The 15,923-nt window shown below is 28.2% G+C and overlaps 1 protein-coding gene across 1 annotated transcript in view; it reads right to left on the bottom strand.

Annotated features, from left to right (window-relative positions):
- LOC113376476 overlaps window positions 1-11,531 on the bottom strand; it is a 93,085-nt gene extending 81,554 nt beyond the window's left edge. The window contains exons 1-4 of the mRNA XM_026616404.1: window positions 11,333-11,531; window positions 8,222-8,461; window positions 5,956-6,017; window positions 2,920-3,104 (exon numbers count right to left, since the gene is read on the bottom strand). Coding sequence (XP_026472189.1) covers window positions 2,920-3,104; window positions 5,956-6,017; window positions 8,222-8,461; window positions 11,333-11,513 — 668 coding nt within the window. The 5' untranslated portion in view covers window positions 11,514-11,531. The remainder of the gene's footprint in view (window positions 1-2,919; window positions 3,105-5,955; window positions 6,018-8,221; window positions 8,462-11,332) is intronic.
- Window positions 11,532-15,923: the final 4,392 nt, after the last annotated feature.

Below are 15,923 nucleotides of genomic sequence, written 5' to 3' on the forward strand. Positions count from 1 at the left end.
TGTATTTGGTTCAGGCTTTATAAATAGTATATATACTACTGTTGCAGTTACAAGTATCGAATAATTGCTTTAATTAAATTTTGGTATTAATTGATGATACTTGTATGATGTATGGAACTATTTCGTGCATTACAATTACCACCTAGAGCTTTTCACATTAACTATTGCACGTTTATTCGTGCAAATATGGATTGAAATGCGTTTTACACTAAATAAAGACTGAAATAATATTTACTGTTTAGTAAAAAGAATATTAAAGAGATATTTTCTGGATACAATATATACATACATATTTGTAGGCCTGCATTTTTGTAATGGTTTGAAATGCATTTTGTTGGGATTAATATGTATGTACGTATATGTTTACATAATTAATATGCAAACTTCATTAGTTGCATTAACTAGAATATCCGTATTATATACATTTTTAATAGTAAATCAGAGTAATGAAAGCAATTATATGCGCTTGTGTTTAATTGACCACAAAATGTTGTCAATGGGTTGTGAAATTGGTTTAATATCGAAATAACATAGATATTTATCATTCATATAAATTAATTATTAGCAATTTATATTATGTTCAATCTGCAATTATAATTGAAAATCATATAGTTCAAATGCTATTCGTACATTAACCCATATTTTGCGACAAAAGAATATTATTGCATAGATTTCCTGATTTTCGGGTACCCAGTAAATATAATATGCGTATTTGTTTAGTGGTCATAAATAGTGGAACTCACATGATCTAAAAAAATCGTTCTTTTTTGCCGTACTTCTTAAACGGTTTCACTTGACTCAAGAAAACATATTCTGATAATTAAATACTAATATTTTTTGAATCATCTAACCAGGCTCACACATATTCTTCACGAAAAGTGGCAGATTATAACAAACATACATATAGTAATAGGTGTTCTGCCAACATGAACCAGGGAAGAATAGTGTGAGAGATTTCCCATTGTCATTTAACACCGCAGTGCCCGAAATGGGCTATTTTCAATAGGAAACATATTTTTGATTTTGTTTTCAAGTGACTGATACCAATACTGATTGATATCAGGTTTTTCAGAGCGGGGATTAGATGTCACGACTTTTTCGATACAAGGTAATGGGCTTAACCTTTATGGCACGGAGCACCTAAACATACATATATGAATACTAAATATTTGAAAATGCAGTAAAATGCGCTTTGGAAAAAAATAAATTACTTTACAATTTTCTTTTCTATGAAGAACAAATTACTTTAAATGATTTTTTCTATGATATGATAAAATGATCAGTAACATAAAAAAGTAAAGATATCAACAATTTTTCATATTTAATTTTTTGCGATTTTATCAACTTACACTATGAGAAGTTAAAAAATACAACTATAAACTATAAACAACTATATACATATAAACAACTTTTATACAAATAAAATGATTTTTAAATCATTCAACGTGCATGACATCGTGCCTTACGCAAATTTCTAAAAGTTCCCACAGTAAAAATTAAAATTTTGAGCAAATTAGATTTTTCAGAACTTTAACATTTTTGAAAAAAATGACTATTGATTTTTTTTATATTCTCAATTTTTTTGAAAATTTTGAACTCTTTTTTTAAAGCAATGCGTAGCGCTGTGTAGCTATGTCAGAGAGGAAATATCGAAGCGCATAAGCGCCGCGTCGCAAACTAACGGATGAACATTGGTACGGAACTCATAGAAATGTAAATTTAAACTTATTATTAGGATTTCTATAAAATATAGATCAAATCTGATAATTTGATGAGCATATGCGTAATGATCATTTTTAACCGCTAAATGGCATTTTTTACTTTTTTTTATTGGATCTCCAAAACCGCTGAAGATGCTTTTACAAAAAATGATCAATTCTTCATTTCGTAAATACAAATAAAATGATTTCTGAACCATTCAAATTGAACGCTTCGTTCTCTCCAAAACTGAATTCCCATTTTTGGCACTTTTTGCCCCGTATCTTCGAAACGGTTGGACCTGCCAAAAACTCATCATTCAAATTGGTTAATCCACGGAACAAAAATTTGTATCCGCACGGAATTTTTCTATCGTTTTTTTTGTTATTATTCATTGTTTCCTCAATGGTCTATACCGAACTGAGAATTTAATGAAAGATATTCTCTCCTACCTTACACAAGTTGCAGACATGCCTGTTAAATAAATTAAGAATTTTAGAAAACATTTGAATAGGTCATTCAAAAGACTGGAAATTTATAATTATTTCTTGTTTATGTCTGCACAAAATTTTATTCTGGTACTTTAACTAACTTTTGCTACAAATTTGTCATTGTTTTAAACTTTTATAGGTATATGTTTAGAACTGATTGAAATCATTTGTAGAGTTGCATTCACAAATTTTGGAGTTTAACTGTTTAATTATTTTATAATTAATATTTGCTAATTGTATAATTATATATCACTTTTTGCTAGAAGTGTCAATAATCTATCGACTTCATTTGCTTCTTCATATTTATTTTGCTATAAGTGAGTACCAAGATAAAAGGTTTTATAAAAGAAATGTCTTATAAATCTAGCTGGTTTATTAACTTTCCGAAGAGGTTATATTTATGCCAGAAAATTTCAATTTGCAGATATTTGAAAACTATCCGAATAATATAATTTGAGAAATGTTACTATTGCGTTATTGTACGGCTTGTAAAAATAAATATAAAAATAATTGGTTCTGAAATCGTACACACATACATCCATTTTCTCTAAGGTTTACTACAATGTTCAAAAATATTTGAAACGTAAAAATATATAAAAATTATCAATAACGATTTTTCTTTGATTATTATAACTTACCCTAGGGGAAATTAATAAGAAGCTTTGTCAAGAAAAAGAATTCAGTTTATATTCAAGTAATTTAAAGAAAAGTAATATGTGGAATAACTTACTTGCACCAGCAAAATGCGACATCCATTCTCCATCCAAGTCCCTGTGACCTGTAGAAGGCTTGCAGCGCGTCCATGCAGTGACGGCGCGAACAGCGCGCCGCGTCGCAGTGCAACAGAACCGGCTGAAGGGCACCGCGACAGGCCGGCTCGCTACGGCAACTGGCCAAAGCTACGTGACATGTGCTCTGAAATGGTAACAAATTATAAATTGTTATTTTTTCTTTTGTTAAAAATTATTAAACATAACTTAACCTATTAAACTATATTACATACACATTATTGAAATCTAAAATCCAAATAAATACAGTATAAGTTTCTTATTCGCGAGACAAAATTGCAATCCAATTCCTATATTTGCGGCTAAAATTTTTGTTATTTGCGGTGTTTAATATTACAACTAACAAAATACCTATATTTGCGGCTAAAAGTTTAGTTATTCGCGGATTTTAATATCCTTTGTCAATTTTATTATCCTTTGTAAATAACGTCATTTTGAACTACTTTGAAAAAAAATAAAAAATACTTTGACATAAGCCGCCTTCATTGCTTTGGCCGCCTTCGTCGCTATCGGTGTTTTTGAGAATATAAAGAAACATAATAAAACCATCTATTTATCTGTCAATTAAATGTATTTTTAAATGTTGCTGTTTTGTTCTGTAGTAAAATTTGGTTCGAACCGACATGAAACAAAACATTCCCAGTCCATTGAAGAAGAGTAATTCAATTGCTTCAACAAGCAATAAAAACTGCCAATGAAGAGAATATAAAAAACATCTTCAAACCATTGCCTTAGCCTGAACATAATTGATCAAAATGTTAAAAAACTACAATTAAAAGTGTTTTTTTTATATACATTTTTCTTTATATTGTCGCGTTGGAACGTATCCCTTATAATCCCATATACATTACCACGAATTATTTATTTGGGGCATTTTAATTATATGTACCGTTAATAAGAAGCTTCTACTGTATATGATCAATGTCTTAATTTAGACTAACACTGGTTATAAACAAACTTTTCAAAAAAAAGTGAAATTTATAGGAAAAAGTAATTGACTCTTCTAAGTCTTATTTGTATGAAAATAAAAGTACCTACTTCTGATTTGTTTATTACAAAGCTCCCTTTTATAATAGATTTATTTGGACTCATTTTTAACTTCCCGTAGGGCAAGTTATAGTAATCGCAAAAAAATCGAAAATGAAAATTTTTATATATCTTTACGTTTGAGAGGTTTCTGAACATCTCTTACGCGCTTTGATATTTCGTCTTTATGCAGTTAAAGCAGTACGATTGCTTTGAAAAAAAGTTTAGATTTTCCAAAATATGTCAAAATAAAAAAATAAAAAAAATTTCAAAAAAAAAAATTTTTTTTTTTTTTTTTTAATTTTTTTTTTCAAAAAGAAGTAATTTTTGGTCCAATTTATAGTTTCTTAAAAATCTTATTTTTTCGAAGTAATTTTTTTTCAAAAATGTTAATTGTTTTTTTTAAAAAAAAATTTTGGTACGGAAAGTTCCAGCAATTTGCCTTAAGGCACGATGCCTTAATTGTCTTAAGACAAAATTCCACTTACAGCTAGTTCAGAAAATATTTATCAAATGTTGCAACATGGTTGGAGCGAATTTAATATTTATGTATACTACTAATGATTGAAAGTAATTAGGTTGAAGCACAGGTCAAAGTAAATTATAAATCAAAGCTGATTATAAACTACTTTGACGTATATAAAGAAAGTATTTAAAACATCGATTATATAACAATCTTTTTATTTAAAAAAAGTGATAATTCGTCTATTTAATTTATTTGTTAGTAGTAGTTCAATAATATAAGGCATAGGACCGCTAAATAATAATCTTAATCTAAATGAACATATTCTACCATGAATTGTATCTATTTGTAGCTAACAACTAAAATAATTAATTAGCGAAAAATGTGAGTTTTATTATTGAAGATGTTTGATAATCACGTTTTTGACGTTTTCTTAGAAAAGTACATAAAACTGTACATATATATTTTTCATAAATATTCAATAATATGGTTTAAAGAAATCATGTACGTGATAATTACTATGTCATTTTGTTCAATGTATGAGTATGTCATTTTGTGATAAAGTGATGAAAAATAAATATATAGTCAAAATTTTACCAAACATTTTCTAATTGTAATAAAATTGATCTAAATCACTAGTACTGACAATGAATAAGTCCTTAAAATGACAAAACCACCTTCAAAATAATCTTTTAAAATCGCGATATACGTTTGAACTGATTACTCCGACAAGACTGTGACAATGACGCTCAACATCTGACAGGATAGTGATTAGGTCAATTTTCAATGTTTTAGGCCAATTTTCAATGTTAAACTCAAAAAGTGGTATAAAACGGTCTTTCTTTTCAAACTGTCACTACTTTGCAAAAAAAAAAAAAACTAAATTTTAACTTGTTCGTAGAATATACCATAGCGAGCGACAATAATCTAGATTAGTTAGATCTCTTTTTTCCAATTTAGATAACTAGGAGGGTTGCAATCGTGGGCATGGTCACGTGTCAATTTTAAGACTATTGAAATTGTTAAAGTTTTTTTACTTTTTTCTGTACTCTTGAAACATTGATAAATAAATTATAGAAAAAATAATAGTGAAAAAATGGATTGCCTGTTTTTTACGATGATTTAAATATGACTTAAAATTAATGTCCTCTACCAGAATACCGCTTAAAAAGAGTCTTAAATCATAAAATCAATCTGATAATGCAATGCAATCGATTAAATTATCCGGAATCGATTTAAATCCGTTCGAACCTGTGAAGTTGCGATTATTCCGACGGCAGCAAGTTCGGAGCCACAATGAACGCTTAAGCACTTTGTTAATCCAATGACTCTAACGCCGCTTCTCCGACACTTCCACTTAAAACTTTATCTCCAAAGTAAATGAAATTAACCGAATAAATATAGGAGCATAACGTAAGATTTATGACCGGCAAAAGTTTTACAAGTTCATAAGCACATCTTGTTTACTTTAAAAGGATGCTTTGTTTACCTGGAACATGTTCCTTGTAAGCTCCTCATTTGCATCAGGATATACGGCGTCAATGTGTTTACCTGAAATTTTCAATTATTAAATTACTAACAAGTGTTTTATGTTTATGTTTGATACTAACAATAACATATGTATTGGGAATATAAAGTATTGAAGAAAATCATTAATATGTAGAAAATCTTGAAACATATGATGATACGTTGATGATAAATTATGTTCTATAAATCTAATAATAAAATATAATGTAATATAATGACATTAAGAAATTATGGAATGTGTAACGACAAAGAATATAATTATAAATAAAAATGGTAAAACTATAAATGCAAATAAAAATGGCAAAAAATGAAACAAGAAATAAAATCTGCAGTAAAATTAAAAGTAGTCGTCCGCTTAATTGGCCTTATGTACAGCTATTTAATGATAATGGTAAAATGGATATATGTATATATATATATTAGGGTGGTCCTTAATATGGACATTTATGAATTTCCTTGCTCCCAACGGCTCAAATGGTTCCTGAAGCAATTCTCTGAAAGTTTTAGCTTTTAATATTGTCTTTTAGATAGAGCGCAAATCAATCAAAGTTTTTTATGAAAATAGCATGAAAAAATTTTCAATAATTTTGCAGAGAGTCAAATTTTCAATAAAAAATGACATGAATTTTCACTTTTAATTCATTTGTCGCTAAGTTATACCTAAAAAATTTTTTTTTTTCAATTTTCAAAATTTTTTCCCTGCTATTTCCATACGAAGTTCGATTGAATTAGTTAAAAATATCTAAATCTATCTATCTAAAAGTTATTATTAAGAGCTAAAACTTTCAGAGCATTGTGTTTTATCAATTTGAAACCATTTGAGCCCTTGGGAGCAAGGAAATTCGAAAATATTCATATTAAGGACCACCCTAGTATATATATATATATATATATATATATATATATATATATATATGCGTATATAATAAGTTGCATGTTGCTTCTTTATTTTACGTAATTATTTAACAAATAAATTAATAATCTGATATATACATATATAATATATACATAATATCAATATATTTTGACCCAAATAAAACAGTAAAATTTTATGAGATATTTTCCTTCTAGTATTTTAATTTAATATTATGAATTATTACTTTTGAGCAATTCTATTAAAAATTTATAATGTTTATAGATCTTGTTCAACTTTTCGGATTCAATGTTACGCTTTAAGTTATTTTTGAACTAAGAAAAATATTACAGCTTTATCATTTAAAGCAATAGTTTTTATAGAATAGATTTATATCTTTATAAACTTCATTGATAAAAACCTAGACGGCACAAATTGTCAGTAGAAAGTGTTTGACAAATTTCAGAATTTAATCAGAACAAAAAAGGTAAACTAGAGGTACCAAGTACACATTTTGGTAAAATTCTGAAGAAGAAGAAATGAATTGAATAATAAGTTCTTCTATATTTTATCTTCTTTATTTTGTACGACTCCAAGACTTGATTAGAATATTATGTAATTCCATAAGCGTGTATGCTCTCAATTTCGTGTGATTTGTTAAGATTAGTTAGAGAAACAAAAATTTCATCTTTGATTACTCGTAAAAAGTTCTCATATGAACGGATGTACTATTATCGTATCTATGTGCAAATATGATGAATTAGTGTAAATCAATACCGGAGTGCAGAACATAACACATCTGCTACGTAAATTCTATGTTTAAAAGTGCTCACGCAAGGGATGATTCAATTATATATTTTTATATTTATATATTTTTATATATATTGAACTTTTATTTGAAGCTTTATTGAACTATTTATAATAAATTAAAATATGTCGTTTCAAATAAAATATATTAGTATTATTGTATTGATTGCTAGTAAATATTAAATTTATAATTTTTGAAGTAGGTCTTAAAGTTTGGATTCATATAAAAAAAATTCATTCTATTAATATTTTTTGAATGAACATCGTATAACTGTCAAAAAACCGTGAATAGTTTCGCATTTATCATCGCGTGAGCACTAATAGATGTGCACGCACATTCTAAATTGAATGCGACTAAAATCAGTGCCTATAAGTTAAGTGCTTTATAAGGTAGTGCACGTGTGTTGTGTGATTTATAGGTATCTATCGCGTGTGGGACGCAATATGTATAAATACATTGTGCCAGCAGTATTAACGGAACCGAAACAATAAAACAAACAGAACCAAATGAAAATAACTTCACTATAAAGGTGTGTGAAAATGTTTACGGTGTCTACAATCTACATACTTTGTGCTGCGGACGCGTCCAAGTCATCTTCGCCGACCATGGAGCCGTTGGTGTGGTGGGTGAGAATGACCGAGGCGCCCGCGCCGCTTAAGTGGTTCGCGGGATTTTGGCCCATGATGCCGGAGTGCGACACCGAGCCCCCAATCACGCTCCCCGACATGTGAGCAGGCTCCACCAGTGGATTCTCTAGTTGGGACTCCACGAAGCTCAGTTTTCCATTCGAAGTCGACATCACCTTCACTGTAAAACCAACCGTGCTCACGTCACACAAAGCGGCCACACCCTCGGTCGTGACAAAATCATATAAAAATAATAACGACAACTAATTCTACATTTACTACAAATAAATGCTAAGGCAATTGCTATACAACTACTCTATGAATAAAGGCTATATATGAAATAGTGATTTTAGCATGCATTTGTGAAGTGCGTCAATATGTGCAAAGAGTCGACAACCATTTACATTTTGCCTTATAGAAAGTCCGTTCACACGATGACTTTTTATATCGAGGTCTTTGATATAAATTGATCTAAATTTCCCTTCGGAGTAAACATAATTTTGATCTCTTAGCAAATCACGATTTCCACAATATTCCACTCTCGAAAATCTTCTGTGATGTTTTGCATGCGTAGGCGATATATATATATATATATATATATATCTTGATGATTTTTTGTTCGACGTTGAAACATATTGAAATGAATAAAACAGCCAATGCGTCGAATGTAAACAATTTAATTTATTTTTTATACGTTTCGAGACTAGATGTGTCTCATCATTCAGCTAAAATATATATATATATATATATATATAATTTATAAACTTTATATATTACTTTTTCAAGTATTATGATTACAGAACAAATAAACTTTATTTTTAATTTTTTGGAATTCAAGAGCTCATGTTATGATCTCTATAGTTTGTAAATTATATTTACAGTATAAGTTACAGTATAATTTACAGTAATTTTCTTGTACAAATATGAAAACAAGTTACCCAATCTCAAACAAAAAATAAATTTGATAAAATGAATTAAAACCAAAATATGTTTGTAACTTTCTTCGCTACATACATGTATACTTAACTAAATTATTACTTTACCTTTACCATGAAGAAATCGCACTGATATTTCTTGGTCGATTATCGAGAAACTGTTTACCACTTTCAGAATATTTATGAATAATTATTACCGATATTTTATTTTAATTTTCACAAAGTATTATAAGTCATAGTTTAAATATTTTTTTTGTGATTTATGAAATTGTTTATAATTATATTTTGGTTTGGAAAAGAAAATAAGCGGCCAAAAAATATATTTTAAAACTAATGAAATTATTTATATTTTTAATAAATTTATGTTTACTTTTGCATTATATACTTCATTTTCACCTTCAAATATTATGTTTTAACTTCAACTATATATAAGGTGACCATTTGTTCCGGATTGGCCGGGACAGTCCCGATTTTCCGCCTTGCGTCCCGGCTTTTTCTAAAAGCAATATTTGCCCCGGTTGTTGGTGTTTTGTCCTGGATTTTTAAAAATTTTTTGATTGCCGAAATATTTTTAAATAAGTTTCAAGTAGAAAACTTGAACCCAAAAAATGTGCATTAGATCACAATTCGTCCCGGATTTCATACAAAAAAATATGGTCATCTTAACTATATATTTCTTGAAAACCGTATCTCTGATAACTGATCATGATATGCAATATGTAGTATGATGATAAAATAGTATTTTAGAATAATAAAATATTTTATTTATTAAAAAAATAGTATTTTGTGATTGAACCTTTTTTTCCTTTCATTCAAAGTAAAATAAATAATAGTACGTTATTTTCATCTCAAGATATTTTTTTATAGTTTTTGTAAAATTTATAACAAAGGTACAAATGTAAAATCGCGGCATGTTGTTTTAGTGATCCGCATTAACTTATTAAAAACAGTACTTACAACGATAAAAATAAATTTATTATATTATTATCTGATATTAAATTATTTCTAACCTAGCTAGGTTAATATATTCATAATTAAATAATGTTAAACACAATCTTATTTTATTATTTATCTTGTGCTTTAATTTAATTTCTTTAGATTAGCTGTTAAGTTCATGGAACGACTCATGATTTAATCAGTTCAAAATGATATTATTTATATTAAGATAATTTTACACATCATCCCATTTATAATGACATTTCGCGATAAGAGTTATTAATATTGATTTTTGGTCGTAAAACACTCGGTGTCTTATACAAATATCATTATGATCGCTATAATTTTAAACATATGTTTTTCAATTTGGCGACTTAAAAACTGATAATGAAATAAATAATAATAATTCACAACACAATAAATCATAATTATGAATAATAGCAATGTTTTTTTATTAATGCAATTTTTAAAATGGTAAGCATGCTACATCAGCAGAAATTAAACTGGTATTAATAAAACATTTTTCAGAAAATACACTTGACAGCCCAACTATTTCCTCCTGCTATTAAAATTTAAAATTAGATTTCTTCTGGCTGAAAATTGTATGAAGGAGACAAATATCTAAATATCTAGAAAAAAAAAACGATGTAGTAATCCAGTATGTACTATCTTGTTGATAAAACGTATTTCTACTGTGTCTATAAAGTATAGGAGGAGTCCATTAATCACGTGATCGATTTCTAAGGATTTTTGAACCCCTTCTCCGCCCTTGATAGGAAGAATATCCCCATGTGATGATATATAAAATAACCCCCACCCCACCGCAACTTAACATCACGTGTATTTTTAATTCCTAGAAAAATCGTAAAACTTTTTGAAGTTTTTTGAATAATTTTGAAATATATTTTAAATTCAAGTAAAAAATAAATACACGTAATATCTTACTAGACCTTCCTCCTAAACCTCATTAATGGACGCTTCATCTAGGATATTCGTCTTCTTCCTACTTGCAGGATCATGAAGTTCACCAAAACAACTAAGTTACTGATGTTTTTGTGGTAAAATATCAACAATCAAAAGTGTTTGTTTCTGAAAATTGTTAAATTAGCCACATGTGGTTTCGGTTTCGGTTTCGGTTGTGGTTGTCGACTCTCGGCACATTCGGTGCATTGAAGTCTCACCGTTTTCGGTGGATTGCTGGTGCTCCATGGTGTTAGAAAAGTGCGAATTACGTGCTGTGCTGGTGGTAGTTTTCGGTGGAAACAGAAAATGTGGATATAGGTCAGTCGGCGGTTGCCATAGGTGTCGGAAGTACCCCTTAGCCGGATCGTGCGGGTACAACGCGTTGTCCGTGTCCGACATGTCGTACGGCGCCGGAAGAATGTCTGCAAAAATGCACAATTTTGCAACCTTCCACATTTTTCCGGATCGGATTCAAGAGCCGATAACTGATCTTGGCCGATGTTCTTCCGTGCCGGAAAAGCGTTTGCTACATTTCGAGTCGGACTTTGGATAATAATATATACCGTCGCACAAGAATTCAAACAGATGGTAATTCAGATAATAAAATAATTATGGATATGATATTCAAGTCGCTGCACTTATGATGAACTTTGAATGCATTTAGAACGTATATTCGTAAAAATAAATATTCACACACACACATATATATATATATATATATATATATAATTTTTTTTGTATGATTCTGAATTTGATGTTAACATATGTATTAACAAAGTCTAATAATCGGGCATATCATCAATAAAAAACATGAATTTCTTTCAGAAATTTATTTTAAATCCATACGTTTCGGCTATAATCCTAGCCTTCATTCAGTGGAAAAATTAGTTAATCTTAGTGTTAAATTGGAAAATTTTAATAATCCATGGAATAATCTTCAACCAGTCTACGAACAACACACTATCCAAATGTGATTTTTTAAATTAGTATTTTGTGAAAATATTGTGTAATTACAAGTTTAATGTTTATAAAACATAATGTAGTGCATTACCATATCTTGATACCATGGATTATTAAAATTTTCCGATTTAACACTAAGATTAACTAATTTTTCCACTGAATGAAGGCTAGGATCATAGCCGAAACGTATGGATTTAAAATAAATTTTTGAAAGAAATTCATGTTTTTTATTGATGTTATGCCCGATTATTGGACTTTGTTAATATATATATATATATATATATATATATATATATATATATATATATATATGCAAAAAGATTTGTGCATAAATATAGAATATAGTTTTCATGATAATTTAATAGATTATGTGTGTTTTAGTATTTTTGCATATTTTTGTTTGTTCGTGAATATCACCTATGATAAAGGTGATACGTCTTTCCAATGTTTGAGACATAAATAAGAAAAAAAGTTTGTTTTTTGTTTAAAGAAAAAAACATCCCAAAAAATTTTACCCAATATATAGGGGAAACAAATACACCAGATAATTTGTTTCAATGAAATACTATATGTATAAACAAATATATATATATATATATATATATATATATATATATATATATATATATGTGTGTGTGTGTGTGTATCCTTCAGGTATAAAATTCATGAATTAGTCACATATCAAATTTGAGCTTTATGAAGGGGATTGAATTATCGTAAATGTATGTAGCAATCATTATATTAGATAATAAATTATGATAAATCAATATATTATTATAGTCATTGTTCCAACTGCAAATCATTTAGCATTTTTTATAGGAATAGAAAAACTACTATTTAAAATGGTATTTAAATAATTTGTAAACTCATTGCAAGTAATAAATGTTCAAATGTTCTTGAAAATTTTCGGTTTATCATACATACAATTAGAGCAATAAGTAATTTTCTCACGATATTGGACAGTAGTCCATACTAAACGTATAAAATGATAAAAATATATGAATCTTACAATATTAATTTACATTCTTTTTGTTAATTGTTATTAATAATAGAAGCAAACTATTGTTGATTATCGTTATTGTTGGTTATAATATTCAGAAAACATGCTTGGTATAAGCTTAATTTTATTTTTATCGCAATTGGAATTTATTACTTAAAATTTATTTCACCGTCGGGGTTTCCACATGGATTAGTGGTTATAGCTACGAGATTTCAATAAAAGTCTCCCCTCAGATTTGATACTTGTGATTATTGCTTGGAAATATAGACAGCAATATACATATTTCCAAAAAAAAATTGGCCGGTACTGTTCCATCAATAGAATTTTCATCAGCATTACAGAAATTGTAATAATAAAAAATCATCATGTAGACATAAAAAAACTGTTGCAATTTGTAAAACGTAACTAACAAATAATCACAACAACTTATAATACTCTGAAGTTCTGATCGCTGATGATAATAATAATAATAAAAAAATTCTAAGTTGATCCGTTAAGATTTTTCTTCAAAGGATAGATAACGTATTTTGGAAAAATGTATTACAAACCATTGAAAAATGATCAGGTGAGTTTTGTGTTAAACAGTTTTGTAGAAGTGTCAGATAGTTTGTCAATTTTGCAATTATCAGTTGTAATTCTTGCTAACAGTTGCATTTTCTTCCATTTTTTGTTGAAAACGCTTAAACAGATTTGATAATTTGGAAACCAGTTGGCATACATAAATTGATATTAATATTGATTACAATTATTTAAATATACAAATGCAGTTAGAGATAATATATTACTTTCAAACTTTCTGGATAAAATAAATGTCCAATTTTCAGATTTCAAAATTCAGTTTTTAAAATTTTTAAACGTAATTATATTAATTAAATCAAGTATATTTAATTATTGATAGTACATTTTTTTACAAATTTTCAATATTCATTCACTTGCATGATAATCATGCCAACCATTTCTTCATACGAAATACTATGCGATTTAATAATTTAAATAAAATAGGATTTAATTATTTTTCATTCGCCTGGCCAGCATTTATATAAATGTCGTATTAGTTTATTAACACGTTTGTACAGTTTATTTTAATCAAATACAAAAAAGCAATTATAGCTTGGCATGTAGTACAAATAACAGCTGACGATCAACCAAACACAAATAACTTCATAAAAAGCGCTTCCCGCAGAAGTGTCGCATATTGACGCTCGTAATAAAAACATGCCCGGAGCAACAGTTTTTGATAAAAGCAAACAAGCTTTGAAATTTAGCCAAACGATGTCGAGATGGTCATTTCCGAAATGAATAATAGAACAAACACCTGGTAATTGATATATATCCATTTGCCATTCAGTTGCTATCATGATCAATCAGAATTTTGCAATACGAAAGGAAAAATGTTATTGTATTATTTAAATATTTAACGTTGATTAAAAACAGGGATAAACTGCAATTGACAGCTTTGCTAGTTTTATATTTGCATTCTAGATAATTGCATGATTTTATAATGGTATAATGGTAAGCAATTTTAACCAACTGTGCTCATCGAACAGTTCGCACAGTTTTGGGTCTTGTCTAAAAGTAAAATGCTTATGACGAGTATATTCGTCATGATCTCAAAAAAGTTGTTAAAGCGCTATTAAGATGTTGGATGAAAAATATAAGTTCATTTCTCCAAAATTTCAAAATTGAAAAATCATATTACTACATTTTACTTCTTTGTTAATATACATATATACTACATAGGCTAGAATGGTCCACAATTAAAAAGGTAATATCTCAAAATTTCACCAATATCTCAAAAACAAGCAAGCTAGGAAGTTTATAACAACAATATTTGAAATTAGAAGGAAAATAATGTATAACCAATCAGCTATCAGATGATAAACGGCCATACTTAAAAATCCACAACAAAAGTATTTTCTTTCGTTGTTGTTTTTTTTGGTTGTGAGCGCTGTTGTTTAGTTTACTAATAAAATTTTAATTATACGTTTTATAAAATGTATTGTTAATTTTAAGTTAGATTCAACAGATGTTTTTATATAATAGCTTACATGTATATGTGAATTTGTTTACGCCTTTATTCTGGCAAAGGCGTAAATGAAAAAAAAAATAGTAAATGCAAAAGCAAGTTCAGTTAAAAAAAATTTTTACAAGAAATAAATTAAATTAATAGTTATTCTAACTCTACTGCTGATTTTTTTTGACAAAATACCAGATCAAGGTTATATACAGCGTTGTCTTTGTAAAAAATGTGCCCATTAAATGTATGATTTGCATTGATCGAATATTGCAGCTATTATGTTGTAAAATCCCTCTAAAATTAAAAACAAGACATCGGATCTGTCCGCCCCCTGGCTGTCCCATTTTACCCCGCCTCTGAAGTAAAAATTGACAGATGATAATGTTTAGAAAAAAGTATATTAAAAAAATCACATTTCTATAATTAACTAGAATCTTTACTGAACATAGTACAATAGTTATTTGTTTGACACGAGTTATGTAGTTCATTTAGTTTAGATAGTATAATTACTAACAGTTAAATTGGACCTTTGTGCTTCGCCATATATTATATTCACATTTCGAAAAATTTATGCAACTTGTCTAGAAGTGAAATGCCACTTACAACTACTTACTATATACAATCATAGGCGCAAATTATTCTATACAACTTGATATTTCAATATATATATCTTTTGTTTTTTTTTTTCAAAAATCAATCTATAGCAAATGGTCAACGAATGACGAAAATACTCGTCAATACACAAAATTTTGCCACTTCTCCATGACAAGTATATTTGTCAATCACAGTTAACTATAATAATATATTCCCTGGTTAATTGAAATATAATGAA

The sequence above is a fragment of the Ctenocephalides felis genome, unplaced genomic scaffold, assembly GCF_003426905.1.
Source record: "Ctenocephalides felis isolate EL2017-DRISC unplaced genomic scaffold, ASM342690v1 CF-g0.4_SCAFFOLD_01886, whole genome shotgun sequence".
Taxonomy (NCBI): Eukaryota; Metazoa; Arthropoda; class Insecta; order Siphonaptera; family Pulicidae; genus Ctenocephalides; species Ctenocephalides felis.